The following is a 22927-nucleotide window of genomic DNA, read 5'->3' on the forward strand; positions in this document are numbered from 1 at the left end:
TGGTAGCCACTTCGTTCAGTTACGTATTGCTATTAGAATTTAAATTTATCCAGATTATCTATTTTTAAATTAGACATAGGTAAATAGTAATTAAATTAATTAATTAAATTTTTATATGCTAAATATATTATAATACCTTGTTAATTAGTTTAATTATTCACTCAATAAGTGAGAAAATAAATATATTATTTCACACTAAAATTTTTTTTTTTTTTTGTTTGTTTGTTAGAATTTTATTAATAATTTGATTTTACAAATTATTTTGAATTTTTTTAAAAATTGTTTTTTTTTTTTTTTTAGTTTTGAATACATATTGGTTATTTTTATAGCAATACTAACTATGTGTTTTCCCTTAAATATCTTAAACATACAGTTTTTTGTTCAAAACTTATCATCCACCGCATGACTATGACCTCATCATCTATAAGTTAAATTTAGTCAGTTTAATCAACCTTAAACTTTCGACAAATATTGACTTTCTGCAGAAACTATTTTCTCTAACGAAAGTAAATTAATACTTTGAAAACTAAATTTGAAATATTCCATCTCAGATTACTCGTCTAAAATTTTTCACTTATTTTCGCACTTTACTATAATTATAAACGTAATGAACTTTTATTTTGCCGTTTTATATCTATTACCAATATCAACCCTTTTTTCTTTTTCCCATTATATTTAATTTTTCCAGAATTTTAAATTGTATTTATTAGCTTTATCTTTATTTTTGGTAACGTAAAATAGATTATTGCTGAACATGTTATGTTATTTTATTTTTCTAAAATACAATATCTATTAAATCTTGGATATAATATGCCTAATACCTATTTTGTACATATAAATGTATATTATCTATACTTAAATAATTAAAAAATTTAAACCTTGGTACCATAATATTTATCTATTCATTGCTAAGTAACTGATAACATATAATTATTTTATTTCGAAAAAAAAATTATATAACTTACTTTACCTGCAATAAAAATTATAATTGTCAATTTGCAGCCGGCATTGAATATTCTATAATAATATAGCGACTTTTATGAAACGTATATAATTATGTATTACTACCATGAATAAGTATGAACTTGAGTGATAACTAGACGAAATCAATTTTTAATTATCGGTATAGCAATTTATCGGCCTAATATTAGTTCGTTGAACTGCACAATGCTATATGTAATATGTATATTATATAAATAAATAGAGATTGGTAACACAATGATATATATTATGATTAGAAACCTACTATTTAATGTATAATTATCATTTATTTTTATTAAAATGTTTAAAGTAATTATTGATTATTATTCTAATATTTTTATTTTAATTAAGTAAAGTAACTCAAGTTGTACTTAGAATAATAAATATAACTTTTACATAACATTTTAAATTAAAATGGTCAATGGCTATACATCGGCCAGTAAACTGTAAAAATAATTGGGCACAATTATTATTGGTCTATCGACTAAAAAATATGTTTTGAGCACAATTGGTACCTATATGATAAGGTCATTAATTTATGCACAATTGGTACAAAATACCGTTCTATCACTTAACGCTTGTAATTGAATACGAAATATTGTACAGGACATAGGTATCTATACACTATGTGGTTAGAAAAAAAAATTGTACTACGTCCAAAGAACCGAGGTAAATATAACTCAGTTGTTTTCGGCCGGACCCTACAAGAGACAAGAGTATAGCAAAAAAATAGTTACGCCGCTTTATTCGCTAAAACACCGTAGCTACGACAATAGTGAGTGTTGTGACAATCCCCTGTGAAATGTGAATAGACTACACCGTACCGTCACAATAATATTAATTAATAATCAACAATGCGTCGCACAACATTGTAATAAATTATTATATAACCATTTTCGTAGTAATTTATTCAATCTCGAGTTTTATCGCGATTTAGATTTGTTTTTTTACTATAGTTACGGCAACCGCGCACACACACCTCTAATAACCAGCCATTGGAAGTGAAAACAAATCCGGCTCGCTAAACCATTTGGGCTCAAAAAAATCACTGTATGTACGAACTAAATTAATATAAATGCCTGCTGAGTGGATGCCACATTCACATGTATTGTCTCTGTCTAACAAACGAATAACATGAAAAACTTTCATTCAGATTTTGTGTTGTTAGATCATATTAGGGTGATTAATCTGCCGTATCTGTCATCAAACTCGAAGGTAAGATAATTGTCCGCAATAATCCTTTCGTTAGATTTTTACTAGAGCTTTTGAATCTGAACGTGAATTATTAAGACTCGTGTGATCACGTGTCCTTTGTTTACGTGTAATCAAGTATAAAAATCTATGAATTTAATTCATGTGTAATTAATATGTAAATCACAAATATTTATTTCACAAGTATTCAAAACATAATATTTCCGAAACGTATTCAATTTTACCCTAATTAAATTTAAATAAAATATCTAAAAATGATATATTAATAATTTCCGTAAAAAACCAAAAATATCTGTACCTACTATTCTAAAAATAAATGTTTTATAAATAGTATTATCGTAAAAAGGCGAGATGGGTGGAGCATTTTATGTACTGGGTATTGTTAAGAATCCCTTGTTTAGTATTGAGAATGTAGCACGTAAACAATTTCATTGTGCATGCGACATTCGTCGCCAGCATATTTTTGCAGGCAGTCGATCGCAATTCGCAAGCCGTAAGAATAACAAAACGTTTATTACTACATTGTAAATTAAAAATTATATATATATTAGGTAAATCAATAAAAGTAAATCTTATCGACCAAAACTGCGGTAATAATTTTCTTTCCTCAAGAAGAACCGGGATATAACAACTGATCCTACCGCTGCCACCAGTTGTTATATTTCGTTTCAGTTTGGTTTGATTCAGTTGTTTTTGGAAGTGGGTTCTTTTAGTGGGTTTTTGACGTTTAATTTGGCAAGTAAAACGTCATGTTACTCATGTTACTTATCTAAAAAAAATCCCCACACCAACGCTAATAATAACCACCATTCAATACGTCTCGCTAGGTAGTCGCGATAACCGATAAGTATTAAGCACCTTTTATTTATAAAATTGTGTTTTCATTATTCAACTTGAATATTTTTTTAATAGTTTTTAAATGTACGAAAATTGTAAATAAATTTCATAATAGATAACGATCGATAAAACTACATTCTAAAATATTAGTTTTATGTTGAGATTCTGGTTCAAAATAAAATCATTAATCACCGACTACCCACCGCTGTGTATAAACTAGAAAACCATTGGAAGATACTAATGTATTTAAAATACAATTCCACAATATGCGTATTGTATTAATAATAAACGCGCTATTTAATAACAAAGTTCATGGATTCACGTGAAATTAAATTCGTGGATTAACGTGAATTCATACGTGATTACGTGAATTTTAATTTCACGTGTATCCCTGAATTAAACCAAACGTGAAATTGAGACAATGAGACCTCTAGTTTTTATGATGTTTTAATTTTTAAGCGTTTCATGAATATGTAATTTATAAAAATATGAAAATGCTCAAAAAAAACCAACCGAGATCACAGACAATGTTCGGCTTATATTGAGTTTTGATCATACATAATTATATAGTTCACTCGAATATAAAAGCTAACAACACATAAATAATATTGTACACACTGGAACTCAAATTTGCAGCCATGATCATGATGTACCTACGTTTTTAAGACGGAGACAACAAACACATGTAGACGTGGCGTCCTTTTCAATAATATTGTTATACAAGTAATAATGTAATATAATAATACAGGTGATAATAATAATATTATCTGCTAGTAGTGCTAGTAGTGCAAGTCCAAAACCAAAACTCTGTCGAGCCGGTAAAAGCAACAAATAATTTAAAAATACGTATCGACGAACGCCGTGACTAGCAGCGCCGTCTACCGGATAGTACAGTCGGCCGACGGCCGGGCGCAGTATAGATAGCAGTCCGCGAAATACTTCGATCTTCGGGGCCGGCCGACGACGACGACGACGACGATCCCGAGCTCGCGGCGCTATTGCGCTATCTGGCTATCATGAGTCTGTTGTTTCGTCGATTGTTGCCGTCAACTGTTGTCTTCTCCTCGTCTTTAATTGTTGTGAGTATATTCTGTTCTGGAATTCATTTTACATTTTTAAAATACCTAAGTGATCACAAACACCACACGACTGGTCGTCTGTCGCGTGATAATCGACAGCGATTTTCGCGGGCCCCTAGCGTGTTGGTGTTGCGATAAAATCATAGAATCGTAGACGAAGAAAACGTAAAATGCGATGGGCAATTAGGCAAAGGGCGGGACTGGATATTTTTATTTTTTTTTATTCGTTAATCTTAAGCCTGGGGTCTGCCCGACTTGGTGAGCCGTTTGCGTAGGTATTTGATACTTCGATAGGGAATGCATCGTTCCTGTGTGGAATTACGCTTTACAACTATTTTTGTTTTTACACGATTTCTCTATACCTGTCTGGTGGCTGGTGCCCATTTTTGTTCGTATTCTACGGTCTACGTAAAAATTGAAAACTATTGAATAATATCGGCTTTGATAATCCGACGGGTTGAAAAATATTAGGTTATTAATTTTTGTAGGACTTTAAATGTTCGTATAAATGTGGGGTTATGCTCGTGTAATATTCATATTTCATACCCACACAGTCTATTAGCATGGGCGTCGTTACTATGACGATAGGTGCCATACCAATTATTAATTACTATAATACTTTGGAATACATTTATCGGTCAACAAATCGATAATTGTCTTAGCATTGTTATCGTCACCGTATTAAGCTTATATTTTATGAAAATATGACATAATTGATGTAGAAATGTATAATATTGTACATTTGTACATTACAGTAAAGTTGTAAATATATCTCGTGTTAATGTTACCATAGTAAATAGGTACCTACTTAACATTTTAAATTAATAAAGTTAATAATCTAATATGTTTATATTTATAAAATATTAAGAATTATCTACTTGACTCAAAATAATGTTTTGTTTAGAAATAGATAAATTTATTGTTATCAATTAGATAATTTATTATTTACATTGATTATTTATACATATAAATTTAAAATTTAAATTTTTTTAATGAATTTGCAAATATCTATAGTATAATAATATATAACTATATTAATTCAGTTTCTATGTATTTGCTTATAAATTATAATGTTGTTACACATATTTATAGTTGATTCTAAAAATAATGAGTAATGACCAAGGTCAAGGTGTCTACTGATAATATAGATAGCTATAGGCAATGTTGACACACACATTAATATTCATTCTTTGATTTAATGATGGTAAACATTTCAACAAGTAGCATTTATTTTGTATCAGTGCTGGTTGTTGCTTTGGTTTTGGTATTTAGCTTTTATTGGCCCGTGAGTAATGTATTAGTGATAGTTACACAGTAATTTATATGGGTTTTGTGAATAATATACATGGTGATTTCAAAGCCTTTAGACTTCCTTTAACATATAAAATAAATCAGTTTTTTTATTTATATGCATTGATTTCAGAGCAAAAATCTTAGTAGCACAACAAACAAAATGGCTGAAGATTGGAAAAATGCTAAATCTGTGTATGATTTCACAGTAAAGGACATCAAAGGAGAAGATGTATCATTGGAAAAATATAAGTATGAAGTGCTATACCAAATCAATTTCTGTTAATAATTAATTTTTTTTTATTTTGTAGAGGTTTTGTGTTGATTATTGTAAATGTAGCATCTAAATGTGGTTATACATCTAAGCATTACAAAGAATTAGTTGAACTAGATGAGAAGTATCGAGACAAAGGGTTAAGAATTCTTGGTTTTCCGTGTAATCAGTTTGGAGCTCAGGTAAATGTACTACAATAATAATAGAGAATTTTTTTATTCATGTAAATTTATTTTTAATCTTAGTAAATTTTTCATAACTTTAAAGTATTATTTTAATTTAATCTAATTTAATGATATTTGTATATAATTTTATTAAGTTAAGTTAATTGCCACTTGACCATTTGTCTGTATGCAGATAATTCCTACCCATAATTTATTATGATGAGCATATTAGCTATATTATTACGTTAAACTTTTATTTAAATTCCACTAAGATAAACTTATTAGGAATCTTATGTAAAATCTTTTAAGATTAAGGTATTAAAATATCAATTTTTATATTGTCTGTTAATTTAAATGTCATAATATGTCCCCTTTATATCTTACAAATAACTTATTCAATTTATTTATCTAAGAAAACATAATAAGTTGTTGAATATCCAAAAATATATATAATATTTTCAAATATTATAAAAGTCAATTAATTATTGAATGTTCAATTTGTTTGAAAATTTCTAGTGAAATCTAAATAAAACAAAGTGAGAAATCTAAACTTGAGTATGTTAGAATGAAAATAAAATGTTTCCAAAGTTTTATTTTAAAATGTCATCCTATCACCAATAGAAAATGTCCTAATACCAAGTGACAGTTGACCGAATACTATCAATTTATTATGTTTTCAACTTCATTTTTTTTTTCAATTATATATTTTGAACTTAACACATATATATGTATTTGTTTACAACTTTATCATTAGATAGCTATTTTTGCAACTTCAATTTTTCTAAACTTAATGACTTAAACACTTAAATTGATTTAAATATTGTGTTAATATCCATTATTCATATGTATTGTTATATTCTGAAAATGATTTTGTTTTAAACCTATAAAATTTAAAAAAACAATGAACAATTTTTTAAATAATCTTCATCAATATTATAGATATAATAATGAATTCCTATTTCTAGAGGTCATGATATTACGTGTAAACAGCTGGACAGATTTTGCTAATTCATTTTTTGTAATATTTGTTATTGTTAGGTTCTTGTGGAAAAAAAAATGAAGAAAGTTGCACTGAAAACTAATTTTAAATAAAATAAATACTTATAGAAAAACAAAATAAAAAAATACATACTATTGTCATAGTAAATTAATAAAAATATTTATTTATTTTTCTAATCATATTTATTCACAATTATAACACAGGTTTCAACAATGTAGTGCAATATTATTTTGTCTGTGTCATTACGTTTTATTTCGTTTTTTTTTTTTTTTTAAACTGGGTATTACATATATTAACTACATATAATAAAATAAATAGAAATATTTTCAACCTCAACTTTTTTTTTTTTTAAATAGTCAAATATCTTTTGGGTGAGGCCGGATAATTCAGCTAGTATCTACTAAATACTTAAATCAATTTTATTTAAAAAATATTGCATATAATCAATCAATTATCATAAATAAGGTTATCATCTATATGATAATGTTAAGTTTATTTATTTATACCTTATACATTGCTTATTTAATACTCATATTTTATAGGAACCTGGTGATGCTGAAAATATTTGTAGCTTTACTGCAAAAAAAAATGTTAAATTTGACATATTTGATAAAGTTGATGTTAATGGAAATGACGCACATCCATTATGGAAATATTTGAAATCAAAACAAGGTGGTTTATTGATAGAGTAAGTAAATATGGTGATTTTAAATTCATGCACTGACAGTTTGAATGATTTTTTAGACACATAAATATTTACATTATATTTATGATTTATGAAATAATAATGTATTGTTTGTTCATGCAATACTTATTTTTCAGGATATATTCCAAATGATAAATTATAAATATTACATGTTTTTTTACATAATATTATAGCATAGTGTTATAGTACTATTTATAATTATGTAAATATTTACAATTTATATTGCTAATAATGTAATCTAACATCTGTTATTCTTGGGATATTAATAGATTTTATATAAATGTAAAATATATAATTATTGGTATCTATTTTGCTTATCATTTATTAGGGTTTCTAATCAATTATTAAAATCAGCTGAAAAAACTTACCTAGAAAGGTAAACCTAATTATCTTCATTAAGTTGTTGAACATTTACATCTTACATTTACATCTTGTAATGTTGATGATTTAACTCAAATATTTTCTTTTATTTAAATAAATATGTTAACTCCATTTTTTCTTAGTACTATTTAAATGGTGATTTAATTAACTTTATACTCTTTTTTTACATTCTGTTGAATTCAATAACAAATTTGTTATATTTTAAAGGGAGCAAGATTTATTGTGCATTTTCAACCAATACATGAAAGTAGGGAAATGAAATGCAGCATGAGTTTTCTCTACACTTACCAGCACTAAAAATCATTAAAATATTTGCTTATATAATACTAGTAAAACAATTATAAATTAATAAATTTATCAAAATGGGATATATATGTTAATAATAAAATGAAAACCTTCAAGATTATGAATTAAATATAATTTATAAGTTATTAAAATATATAGATATTAGGTAGTTTTTTTATATAGACATAACTTTTAATAAATATTATTTTATGTTAGTCTTGGAAACATAAATTATTAAAATTTATTTATACATTTTAATTCTATATATATTATTTTTTTCTTTCAGTTCTATTAAATGGAATTTTACTAAATTCATTGTTGACAAAAACGGTCAACCAGTTGAGAGGCATGCTGCCAATGTTAGCCCTTTGGTAATATGAATTTTTACTTAATTAATTTATGTAATATAAGATTTAGTAAAATATATCTACTTAAGTTAATAAACTTTTTTTAATTTTTTTATCCGTATAAATAAATAATATATTAATACTTAGGAGTTAATTTAATTAATAAAAATTAATTTTAATTTTACTTATTTATATTTTATCAAAATAAAATATATTTTAATTTCTTAGTAAAAGTTTTTAAATTAGAAATAAAGAAATATAGAAAGTAAAATATTTAAAAAAAAAAATGTATTATTTGATGTACATATTATAGTCAACACAACTAAAAAAATTATTGTTCAAAATCATTATATTAAAACTATTCACCTTTAATTCTCTAATTTATTTTTGTAAATATTTTAGATATTATCTTTTTTTAATAATTTTTAACTTGAATAATAATTCAAGTTTTTCAAGTATTATTTTTTAATAATTTGTATTAGGTAATAGGTATAAGATTATGATAAAATAAATTCTTTAATAAACTAATTTAAAAATTAAAATAAAATTCATCTAAAATGTGCAGTTTTATTTTAATATTATTTATTATTTTTTTCAGGGCCTGGAAAAGAATTTGGAAAAATATTTCTAAAACCTTTTATGATCAAAACATTGATTTATAATCATTTACATCTTATTTTAAACAATAAAGTAATTTAATTTGTTTTTCATTATTTTAATAAGGCTGCAAGATATACTTATATGGGCTGTTAAGAATTTTTTTTTTTATTTGATTCATTTTTAGAAAACTATTTGTGTAATTTAATTTTGATCTTCTATGTTTTAAGCAATAATTATGTGTATGTAATTTTTATTGTTTGTTAAAATATGGATCAGATCAATTATTTGTTTTTATTTGCCATTTGTTTACTAAATCATGTATCCTGTCATTTTGTCAGCTTGGCTGTTGCAGAAATCTATAAGTATCAAAGAACAGCTACATTTAAAATACTGTCATTATTGTTATCATCATCATATAAACAATTTGAAAATTAATGTTTATAAAAAAACAAAAAATGAAGGCTCAAGACTATATTTTAATTTTTGTTGTTATATCATTTCAGGTAAGTTCTTTGATAAAACTTTTAAAATTACCATAGATCATTTTAAAAATGTATTACTTATGTAAACCATAACCTGCTAAAATTTATAATTTTATTTACATAATTTGATTATATTTATTCGATCGATGAATCTATTGATTTTACAATATGTGTATTTATATACAATTCATTGAAAAAATTCTTCAATTTTCAACTTGAGTATCTTTTATGATTGAAAAATGAAACTGGTTGATACATTTTAGAAGGTTACAATTAAAAACTTATTATTAATTGGAAATGCTTAAGAGGACGTCGTACCCGCATATGTTATCTCCGTCTTAAAAATGCGTAACATAGCAAATATTACGTTCAGAAGATCACGGTTAACTCCTTTAAATTGAAAATTAGAATGAATTGACCTCTTTTGAAGTTTAAAAGTGAGATTATTATCTAGGGCATCTCATAGGCTTTTTATTATATTTTAATTTTAAAGCGAGTTATGTGTGTTTTAAGACGTGCAAGCAATTTACAATTTTAAAATACTCATAACTTGCTTTAAAATTAAAATATAATAAAAAGCCTATGAGATGCCCTAGATAATAATCTCACTTTTAAATTTCAAAAGAGGTCAATTCATTCTAATTTTCAAGCTGAAGGAGCTAAACGTGATCTTCTGAGAGTACTATTTGCCATGTTACGCATTTGTAAGACGGAGACAACATATGCGGGTACGACGTCCTCTTAACAAACTTTTGACAAAAATGGTTATTTTATTTTATTATAATTGAAAAATAAATAATTGTTTAATTTTAAGTTACAATTTTGACTAAATTAGATATTTACACAAATAAAAACTATTTTAGTTAGTTTATAGTTTGTTGTAATTCAAAAATATTATTCATAGAGGTTTTGACACTTCGCTTATTAGTTATTACATTTTATAGACATAAACATTTTAAAAACGTTTAGATAAATGTTATGCTATTGTTATTATACCTATTACAAATCTATTCTACCATTTTATGGTAAGTTTAAATCATAAGTAAATTACTATATTTTAAATTATAATACAATATAAATATATATTATCATAATAATGAAATATTAATAGTATAAAAAATGCAAGGTTTTCGACAAAAATTAATTCAACTTAACTGTATTACTAATTGTAAAATAAATTAAGAATTTTGGCTGAGAATGGTTTTTCATATGCAATGATTTATTGTTGAATTCAAATTTAACACATACTTACTTTACAGTTCTCTACTTAGGTATTTAATGACAAATTGCACTCGATACCTACTGTGCAGCAGAGCGATAACCTACTTTCCCCTATTTTTCAAAACATTGATTAATGTTTTTACAGGAAAAATTAATATAAATTAAAAATAAAATATTTAAATTTTGTATGTTCATTGTTTCATACAGTGTATATATTTACATAATATGTACACATTGTATACGTACCTACTATACAAATCATAGACACGTTTGAATACAATATATATTTAATGTTTACATTATTAAAATGTTGTCTACAATTCATTGATGTAGATACATTAAACATTATTTTATTTACAAGTTTTATTTTAAACACAATTGTATTATCATGCAAATATAACAAATATTTATCAGTAATAAATTATTATATTTTAAAGAGAAAATGTATAATAATTTATATTTATTTTATAAAACTAAATGATACTTGTTATTCGCCGACTTGACAATAAATAATTAATAATAAAAATAATTATTTGAAAAATGCATAAAGATCCAATTTATCTTATTTTAATTTGGCGGAGGTGGTTCATTTAAAATGTTATTGATTTTAATTATCATGATTTGACTTGTACAGTATTTCAGTCTACGTCTATCTTTCTAAGATGTAACAATGTATGTATGTATTATATACAGTGGCGCCGATTTTCGTTTCAAATGGTATTGCATAAAAATAAAATCCGAGATAGAAGGTAAACGGTGAATTTATTTTTTAAATAAGTATATTTACACTAAAATATGAACAAATTTCATGTAATTATGTCCAAATATCTATAACTTGGATATCTATATCCTATGAATTATTATTATCTGCTACGGCACCAACAACCTAAATTATATAGGTACCTAGTTTAATATCTAGACATTTTAAAAAGCAGCATGTAAAATCGATATAATAAGACTTTTTTTTAAACTGTTTCCATGGTTGGATAATTTTAAAAATAAATGATAATCTGATGTGATGCTATGATAACTATATTAATTAATAGGTAACCAATTATCTACTAAGTAAATGTAGGTATTTTACCCACCTGTCTTTGATCACAACTTACAAGGTAGGTATCATTAAAAATAAAAAAATTGATCAATACCTAATATATTGATGGTTCAAAATACAAATGTTATAGCAATTAACGAAGAATTATTTTTTTTTTATTCAGATAGAATTGTTCTTATTGAGATCATTTTCAAAAGAAAAAAAAATAAAGATGTTTCCTATATATTTTATAATGACATGTACGTATAAATTTATAATATACTATTTGTATCAATACCTACAGCTATAATATATAAATAAGTAAATAGTTTTAGGTAAGTACGCCGTACGAGTATACAACTATATGAAATATTAATATGGAGTAAAGATCAATTAGACCCAACCCACCTGTCGCAAATGCTTTAAATCGAGACAGATGTAAAAATATAACATTTTGTTATATTGTTGGACGTATCTACCTACATGAAAATAATGCATAGAGCTGTCTGACGGTATATATTATGTAAATATAAAGCGGTACATGCTATTGCTAAATTTTACTTTACGTTTGTTCGCGACGAATGGTAGCTAGTTGAATAATGCATAAAGTTCCCGTAACATTGCCGAATTAAAATAGGCTTTAATAAGTATATACTAATACAGATTACAGAGCGATTCTTTGAATAATGAACACTAAAATATTCTTCTATTATAAAAGTATTTTATAAAGGATTATAGTAGAGTGTCGGTAAAACAAGATCTAAGATTCAGTACCTATTTTAAAAATTGAATTTTCTTATCCAAATTTAGTGACAAATAATTGATAAGTTAAAAAATTAAATTCTCTAAACTGAGCCTCTAGGATTTCTGTGTTAATGTCTTAGAATGTATTTGGTAAATGGTAGTATAAAGTAATTATACTAATTTGACTATTTGAGAATATGAAACGGAACGGAAGACGACATGTGTTTTTGTCTGTAACCGACGGTCAATTCGATAAAGTCGCTTACTTCCTCACATAGTATAGTAGGTACCCGTATTTTTAATTGTGAATTATAATATTAAATTGTACCTATTATTAAAAAAAAATGCAGAAACTATGTTTTAATTTATAAGTAGGTACGTATTATATAGTTATATCTGCATAGGTAAATTAATGCATGTAATTAAGCACACATATGAAATAATAATTATGTGATGACCATTTGGCATAATATAGTTATCGTCATTAAAATAGCAATAAATAATAATATTTAATTTGTATATTATGTACACATACCATAAACCATCCGGTTGGTTTATTCGAATATTTCGAACGTCTGCAGGTGGAATAGGTACCTATGTTTATTATTGCAACGCCAATAAATATCTTATAATTTATTATAATATTGTTTAATGGACATTTTTTTATAGATATTCCGGTACTCGTGAATTAATTACTACCGATTTCCATAAATAGTAAAACTTATTTTATCATCGTTACACGTTTATCCACTTTAAATTTTAAATGGAAATACATTTTGACTCTTTTCGGGCGGAATTTAGAGCGTAGGTACTTAGAAATTTCACTTAAAAATGTTTTTTTCGAGCTATGTTGATACAAATTCTGTTCCCCGGTTAGATTAAACATGTAAAATGTATAAACATGTTCTATTGTTCTGTAATGAACATGGGCGTATACAAACGTGCTATAGATCGTTATCATAGATAGCGTCATAGGACTTCATGTGTATTTGTGAATGTGTGAAGGGCACAATGTGAGCAAAGCTCGTGATTTTGATAGTTAAGTACATTTAAATAAAATATGAGTGGGTGGTATGTTAAAATCTTCATTCCTTCAGTCCTACAATAAAAATAGTTTAGTATGTCATTGGACACAGTGATTTATCACAGGATTTAAATTTAACACATTCACAAGTGATCGTCTAAATGATAAAGTAGATACATTTAAAATCTACTATACAGCAGATCTTTAGTTACCCGTTTTGTTATTGAAATATTTTTCATAAATTATTTGAACATAAACAATGTGTATAAAGCTCGTTTTGAAATTTTGTCTTGTAGGTACATCTTTCTCATCACTGTCCAGGCTTCTCATGCTATAAATATATTTTTACTTAAAAATATACTGAATTGTAGTTCAATTATACTATAAAATAAAAATATACCGTTTATTAGTAGGCAGATACCTACATTAATTATTGTTGAATATTACATAATATGTTTTTTTTTTTTTTACTAGACCTAGAAATAAACAAAACATTTTTTTTTTTTTTTTGTGTTACTTGGAAATAAGTGATTGGAGCCGTTCAAGGTTTATTCAAATTGTGCTATTTTATGCAGATATTTTTAAACTAGAATAATTACTACTAATGTTCATTAAGAATCCAAACAGGTCTGTTATGTGCGTATAGATTGGAAGTGAGTAGAGAATATACGTATATAAATTATAATACGTAAGTACAAATTTAAACAGTTAAATCGTATGTATGTATCATAATATATGCTTATTATTGTGTTCGATTATTGTTTACTCGTGTAATACGTCAACATTGCATCACACAATATCACGCCCTCGCGCGTCATATTTAACCGTGTGTTCAAACAAACTTAAAAAAATAAAATGCGTCACATTAAATCGAATGCGCCAACCATGCAGCTACATAGATAATATTATAATATATTATATATCACCATATTTATAATATTATGTACATTATAATGTATTTAACCAATTAATGTCTTAGTGCTCCACGCTGGATATCGCATGGACGAGTGAAAATGTTCTCCATTTCCGAATCGAATGTTATTAATTAATTACTTACAAGAAAAATACCTCTCAAAAGAATTATTATTCTAATCCGACAGTCTTTTTCAATTTACGTACCTATCGAATGGCGAAACCTAAGTCTAGGTTAACAATGTATTATGTAGTACGTTTTGTTACGATTATATTTTCCCCGCACATGACGATTATACGTGCGATGGGTAATATTGTTTTTACGCACGCGCAGTATACGTTCAATAGGGAAACTACTTACGAAAATTTTGCATGCAAGACACGGCAGCAGTATATAATAATATAACGCCGCGCGTGACGGACATTAAAGTTAACTACATGGTGAATTCGACCACGTTGTATCATATCTCGTAATTTCAGTTTTCCCTTAAATTGATTATATATTTTGCGTCCCAGACTCCGCACTAGGTCTTAACCAAAAAGACTACAATATATACAATATGGTCAAGTATTTGTGACTTTTGTATGATAAATAAATCATATACCTAGCAGTATAGTTATAAAATGGTGTACATACTATTATTTTTCTCCCTTTTAAACGATTTAATCTTCTAACCTATACAGGTTGTATTTTATGTATGAGTCTATACACAAAAAATAATCCATAGTTTCATAATTGTAATGTATTATCTATACATTTTAATGTTTGTTAAAATGTGTTACGCATACCTTTATAAAACATATTATATATTAATATATTCCAGACGTGGCCAAACTTTTTTTGATAAAGATATAAGTATTGCAGTGTCTGAGAATATATTGTATCCTTTGAGGATAGACTCACGTAAAATATTTATTTTTATTTCTAAACCTTTATAAAATAGTATTAATAATAAGTAAACTTGTATAAACAATAAAATTAAAATGCAAGTTTTATAAAAATGAGCGTTTCACATCAAATGTCTATATAATTTCAAAATATGTAAATTTACATTATACCGTTGCCTGTTGGTGTAGAAGCATATCATATTTGTATATTGTTGGCCAGTTAATTATAATCTAGGGAATAATTGCCGACTTTTAAATTAAGATATTGCCTTCAATGATCGTCAGAAAATGTAACTCGGTACTTGGATTTTATAATTTTCATGTGATAAAAATCCATTTCACACAAACAAACGAATTCGAAATATGTTTGTAGCTGTATATGTTCTAAACGTATAATAAGTTTTAATAAAGGTGAATCAACTTTGAAATTATCCGAGATTTGGCCATAATTGGATGCTTCTGATATACTTTATTTATAGTTTCTCTATAAATGCTATTAATTTTATAAACACATGCATTTGTTTCAGGAAACAGTATAGAAATTTCAATAAGTTTGACATATATATTAATTGAAAATTGAACATATTATGTACCCAAGTACAATAAATTAATAAGTATCATTTATCAACTAGACTTATTTTACAATCCGTGGCAAAACAGCTACTCGCAACTTTAACAATACTATTCTTCTTAATTTAAGTATGACATGATTATGGGTATCTAATTTTTTTTGTTTAAATTTGATTGTAAATCACATATATTTTTTACGTAAAAATGGCGAATAAAATTATGTATGAAAGTATTCATCATGTTCACCAGTCACCATATACTTATTTGTACTATTTAAACCAACCACAGACATCGAATCAGAATCGCCCTTTTAAATTCAATGTTAAATATTCATTAGTGTTATCATAATGTATATGTATAAATACTGTATGCTGTATGTAGATTCCGTCTTCCCTAATTTAAGAATTTTTTACATGATGCTAACGTCGTAGTTAACACTCCTGCACTGTTAGCTAATAATTTTATTTTAGAAACTATATGACCTTTAAACATTTCTTTTGCTTACTGTGTAAAGTGATTTATATTTGTACAACTCTTAATTAGGAAAAATATAAACTTTATAGGTACGTTCCACTACTCTCCCTCATACAATCGGTCATCGATCACCAGAATATTGCACCATGTATATCGACGTTATACGCATGAGACTGCGCAAAAGTAAGTCCACCATTGTCGTATAACTGCAGCAGCGCACACCCGGAACCGAAGCCGAAAGCCTTATTTATATATATATTTTTTATCAGATACGTCGTAACAGATTCCATCGTACGATGTTTTTATTTTTTGTTCCCCTGGCTGTAATTTAGCTTAAGTATGTATAATATATATATAAACCTAAGCGCTACAGGAGGGGTGAAAATTCGCGGCACTCGCCAATCGTAGCGCTCGGGACGCGATTATATTATATCATTGCAGTCGTCAGGGAAGGACGCGCCACTTTTTTTTAACCTCCTTCTCATCGATGGTGGTGGGCAGAGAGCTTAACGGTAGGCCGTTAAAGTTTCCCGCTGCGCGAAGACGTTAGTGCCGGGGTCGAATGCGCGTGCGCCGAAATGAAAGGAGCACCGCCGACACCGCCACCTGCACAGCCGATGTTATCGGTCTAGTTTTATATACACCCAAACTCACACATACCCTACATGTATATTGTATACACTATACGTTTTAATATTATGGTACACGCCTGCAGCGAGTGCAGAAACTTAACGTACCAGTGCACAGTCATCGCGAGCTGTTTAAACACGACCATGGCATATCTACATAATACATGTATGCATTACAACTATTTTATTCTGTGCATTACATTTTAATAACCATATAGTTGTGCAATTTTCAAAGTAGTTCAGAACAAATAGGTGCGCTTAAATCCAAAACGGCATTCTGATTTGACGGTTTTTCTAGTACATACATTAAATTATCATACTCTCGATTATAAATTATAGACAGATATATTCCAACTGTTTAACTTTATAAGATTTGGAACTACAACGCACATCCAATACAAACTTATTATTTTTAAGTTATTAAGTAAAAACTTGGAACCTCGCTATTTAGTGTACAGATTTTAAATTAGAACGTTATTATTGTGTGTAATACGAATTATTACTAAATGCATTAAAGCTATAATACGAAATTATTGAGCGTGCGACGACTTATATATTTTATGACGGTATTTAGATCATTTTAATAGATGACAAATAACGGTTTGAGAAATTTTAATATAAATAAGCATTGATACGGGTTTTTTTTTCCACCACAGTATTCGATAATTAAACAAATATCAAATATGTTTAATATTTTACATGAAATTAACTATATTTAAATAATACGCCTGGTCAAAAAAAAAAAATAAAAAAAATATGCACGGTAATTTTTATTTAAATAGAATGGGCGAATAATATGCCTTCGCCTGTATGTGTAGCAGTATTTGCAGCTGTTTAAAACGTTTCCTGCAATACAAAAAATGGCAAAACAAATAAGCCCGGTTTCTATATTATGGCTTGTCATTGAGTAGGTCAGTATACACAATTAATACGTCGAATTTAAATTCAATAATAAAATCATTGTCCAGGTACCTAGATATATGAAAAATAATTCTAAGAGAAAGATACCGATGGACCAGCGTCTATTTTTATGGGTCTTATGTTATATTATACACGTATATGCATTTTGCTATTAATACTATTAATTTTTTGTAATTCGGTAATTTGAATTAATTTTTGCCAGAAACTGCATCATAATGTATGTGATATGCAACTTACGAATGTTATAGTCTTAATAGACTTAGTTGTATCACACTTAGAATGGTGTAAATAGAATCGTGGTACATATTATTATATAAACAGCTCAATAATGAACTAAATATTTTTTAGAGTAGTGAAAAATGTTTAGTTATTTCTCCAATCAATATTTATTAAACTACATGCGAGTATAATTTTAATATATTTAATGTTATTTAATTTTAATACCTACGTATGATCAGAACATTCTATACGCCGCGGATAATTGTTATAGGTTCCGAGCTTCAGAGGTATATAAATATCCTCACGCATTATCCGTGAGCGTTTACAATATATTCTGAAACCATATTATGCCAATAAGATACTTTACGGGTTATTCATGTATTTATTTTCATTACAGACAGCGCCAATTTCTGCTGACATTTTCGAAACATTAAACCCTCTTAAATGGGATTCCTCGCAGTCGGTCGATATTTCTGAATCGTTACAATCCGACATCGACTTTTCTTCATATGAAATCTCCGAATCGGAAGATTACACAAACAGCATTTACGGTTACACTGTACAAAACCTCGATGGTCAGGACGTTTGCTTGAATGAATATTCGTAAGTGCGTGCCACTGCCACGTAGTTTTTAAATTTTTTGTAATCTGTATAATGTACATAATATAATATGTTAAAAGCAGAAAGAAATTGGTCCGATTTGTGATCTTAAGCCACTTAACTAGCCAAGTCAAAATGAAGAATAAGTACATATTATATTGTGTTAATGAGTTACTGACATATGACTCCTTCCTCTCAAAAAAAAAAATAAAATAATAATAATAAAATTCATATTTAATCATACTGAAAGACCTTATTTTACCGAAATATGTATAATAATACACACCACTTGATGTAACTAGTAGGTACATATAATAATGCATGGTCATAAAATATACATATTTGGATTGCAGTGGACAAGTATTGATCATTGTGAATTACGCGTCCACATGTGGTTTCACCTACGAAAACGTGTGTGCTCTTTCCGAAATGTCTAAAAAGTACAAGGATCAAGGCTTAACGATACTAATATTTCCTAGCAATGACTTCTTTGAGGTAAGATTATATTATAAACCACATGTTAGATTAATTAATATAAATTATTGTTATCATCAATTGTCGTAAAATTATCATCTGATATGTTGGTATAGATAAAGTTTACGTTTTTAAATTTTGGATGTACCAAGTAAATTGTTTTATTTAAAAACTACTTTCTTAATATTTTATGTAAGTAAATCCAGTCTCCAAAACATCTTTTTTTTTTTTTAAACAATTTAGAAAACTATACAATGCCAAAACATACTTATTAACAAATAAAAAATCCAAAATAATCCTAATTCAGTTAAAATATATACATCGTCGAGGGCGATTATTCTATTTTTTTTTTTTTTTTTTTTTTTTAATAATGCAGTTTTTTCATAATATTTTTTCTTGGAGTTTTTAAATAAACTTGAAAATTAGGTACCATATTTTAAATTCTTAAGATTTTTTTTTGCGATACAAATTTCTGTTTTCAAATGAGATGTACCCTTTTTACAATAAGATATTTAATATACAATTTTCGGAAAATTTTGATGTATCATAATTAAATTTTGAAAGAGTAGTTTTGAGTTACTTAACTTTGTATAATTAATATTGTATGATCCATGATAATGGGTTTGAAAGCTATGGATAGCTATAATTATTTTAAAGTGTTAATCATTAGTATTACTTAATATTTCAACATTTGTAACTTGTTAAAATTGTTTAAAATTCAAAAAATACTAGATTCAACATTTAATTTATTTTAAATTTATATAAAATCATTTTTAATGACTATTATATTTAGTATACAAATTTTAATAATTGTGAAAATTCTCATTTGAATTTTAAATTAAGTACATAAAAGATTTAAAAAAAAGTATCTATACAAGTTAATTTACAGTAAAAAAATAAGGAATTTAAAGAATTTTAAAATATTTAAGTCATTAATAATAATATTTGTATATAATACTCATAATAGAATATTGGTGGGAATACCGCAGCGAAAGAATTGGCAAAATGTCATCCTGAATTTGAAGTATTTTCGGAAATTTGCGTAAATGGCGAATCACAACATCCGATGTACAGATTTCTCAAGAAGAAGTTACCAGGGTTTTTGAGTACAGAGTAATGCAGCCAAAACTTGTATTCATCATATTTTTTGTACTGCAGACTTCAGTAGTTAATAACGAGCGTGTATATTTTTCAGAGCTATTAAATGGAATTTTACAAAATTTGTAGTAAACAGACACGGATATCCTGTTCAACGATATTCGGCAACAGACAGTTTTGATGTAAGTATTAATTTTAATTTATGTTCTTTACGGTAGTCGTTTTAAGAATAGTAATAGAAGTAGAGTAAATAGTAATAATATTAAAATTTAACATATAGGTACAAATATTCTTTTACAAAAATCAGAAATTAATTTTCTTAAGATTTTTACGATTAAGAACAAAAATTTGTTCAAAATGTTTGGTTTTTGTTTTTTAAATGATGAACCTATTAATCAAGAGAAATTGTTTCATCATAAAATAACGATAAAATTAAATTCAACCTGTATGGCTACGCAATTATTATTTAATTTTTAAATACAGATTGACTTAATAATTTATACAATATACAAATAGACCTATCTTAAAATTATAAAGAAAATATCATAATTCATTATGATATAATAAACCGATTTCAAATGTATAAATACAACTAAGTATATAAAAGGTAAACTTAAATCAATCATGATTTGAGTTATAATAATAATAATAATATAAATAGTTAATATTGAATTAATTTTTTAAATTATATTCTTGTCATTAAATAGGCCATAGAAGAAACAGTACAAGAACTATTAACGGATAAATGTAGCTGCTAATGTGACGATTAAATCAGTATTGTCCAGCTACCAACTCCATTTTAGTACACAAAATGAATTTAGTTTTCTATTATATCCAAATTTAACCTGGCACATACGTTACTTCATACAGGTACTTGTATTATTATATTATTATAAAAAATATTTTATTAATCGCGAATGTTACATTAACTTTGTTATAATCAAATGTATTGCATTATTTTAATAAATTCAAAATGCAGGTAATTATTTTTACTTTATTTTACAGTTGAAATATTATACATAAATGAATCATAATTGTGTTTTATAATTAAAATATTCGTTAAAAAATTATGCGAGTAGGATATTATTTAAATAAAAATGATTATGTCTAGACGAACAAAAGAATTTAATTAGCCGTTAGCGTTGAAATAACAATATATATTACCAAGAGTATTCAATCAGATTCAGATTTTTATTTTAATAACATTTATTTTAGCTTTAAGATTTGACATCTGAAAATATTATTTTTCGTAAAATTATAACTGAACAGTCAATATAATTACACAAGTGGTAGCTATATGACAAATAGTTCTGTACTATCATACATTTAAAAAACGATACAAGATATATTATATCTTTTCAATTCTATAGGCATTCAAAACCAAGTTACGTTTTACTTATTTTTAACATGTTTGACGAAACAATAGGTACTTAATTAGAAAATAATAGTTACATCGAATACACATCATAGACGTTAAAATAAACTTTTTCTTAAACATAATAATAATAATAATAATAATAATAATAATAATAGTGCTTAATACTGAAAGTAAAATCAAATGTCCTTTAAACTCCAACAGTTTTACATGATTCGTAGTTTTTAGACTTTAAAATAAAATATTAAATATGCTTGTAATAATAAAAATTAACGAATAACACGAGTGGTAACTCTATCATACTCATTTCAGCAAACATTAAAAATAAAAATTACACCAAACTTGCAGTATCCATGAAACCAATAAGAATTGAAGGACATTTACTATTTTAAAAAACAGGTATTTGAATAAACAAATACATATTGTAATGAAGCTATAAATTCCACTTATTACAACACTTAAAAATTCCAGGATCTTAAATTAAAGTGTTCTTAATATACAGCTACCCGGTATTTAAACATTTTTATTCAAACAAACCAACTTTGATTAAAAAAAATCATTTTTTCATTTTTATTAAGCTTTAACGTATTACCTTTAGTTAAACGATACACAGGGGGAGGGGACTTTGGACTTTTTTTTTTTTTATAAGATTATATTATGTAATTATAGTATATTACAATGATGAATTATGATTTTTATTTTTCAAAAAAGAAAGATTATTAAAAATTAATAGGATTTATTTATTGTGTTAAAGGAAAATAGGAAAATACATAAACCTTCCCTACTTACACATAAGTAAGAAATTCAAATAATATGAATATTATCGACTTATCGTTGAGTATAGGTATATTCTAATTTACATTTACTAAATGATATTGATCTATCGGATATTTTATTTCTAATATTTCTATGAAACTTTTAAAACTTGTGTATATCGTTATTACTTTGCCAAACACATTGTATTGTACAAAGTTTAAATATATTCTAAACATAAGAGAAATGCTAGTAAAATGGTTTAAAATATTCAAACGTTTAGCTATAACAAAGATATCTACATTATATAATCATCAGTTTTATTGTTATAACTACTATAATCAGATATCTATA

General features: G+C 26.2%; 2 protein-coding genes across 5 annotated transcripts; both read left to right on the forward strand.

Annotated features, from left to right (window-relative positions):
* The first annotated feature begins 1738 nt into the window (after nucleotides 1-1738).
* Nucleotides 1739-9195, forward strand: LOC112597058 (probable phospholipid hydroperoxide glutathione peroxidase). Of its 4 annotated transcripts, none has more exons than XM_025342969.1 (7): nucleotides 1739-2031; nucleotides 3779-4109; nucleotides 5533-5651; nucleotides 5711-5855; nucleotides 7380-7525; nucleotides 8496-8580; nucleotides 9155-9195. In XM_025342969.1, the coding sequence occupies exons 2-7, from the start codon at nucleotides 4047-4049 to the stop codon at nucleotides 9185-9187; spliced, it is 591 nt and encodes a 196-aa protein (XP_025198754.1). In that variant the 5' UTR covers nucleotides 1739-2031; nucleotides 3779-4046; the 3' UTR covers nucleotides 9188-9195. The 4 variants fall into 4 exon arrangements, with proteins under 4 accessions (XP_025198754.1, XP_025198755.1, XP_025198753.1 ...); XM_025342970.1 differs by having other exon boundaries at nucleotides 3808-4109; XM_025342968.1 differs by lacking the exons at nucleotides 1739-2031; nucleotides 3779-4109 and adding an exon at nucleotides 5278-5394.
* A 416-nt stretch (nucleotides 9196-9611) lies between these two features.
* LOC112597037 (probable phospholipid hydroperoxide glutathione peroxidase) lies at nucleotides 9612-21428 on the forward strand. Its single transcript, XM_025342945.1, has 6 exons — nucleotides 9612-9659; nucleotides 18671-18876; nucleotides 19227-19368; nucleotides 20315-20460; nucleotides 20543-20627; nucleotides 21153-21428. Exons 1-6 carry the CDS (start codon nucleotides 9612-9614, stop codon nucleotides 21201-21203), a joined length of 678 nt encoding a protein of 225 aa, XP_025198730.1. The 3' UTR covers nucleotides 21204-21428.
* The last annotated feature ends 1499 nt before the right edge of the window (nucleotides 21429-22927 follow it).

Source organism: Melanaphis sacchari, unplaced genomic scaffold (genome assembly GCF_002803265.2).
Source record: "Melanaphis sacchari strain LSU unplaced genomic scaffold, SCAv2.0 Contig36_pilon_pilon, whole genome shotgun sequence".
Taxonomy (NCBI): domain Eukaryota; kingdom Metazoa; phylum Arthropoda; class Insecta; order Hemiptera; family Aphididae; genus Melanaphis; species Melanaphis sacchari.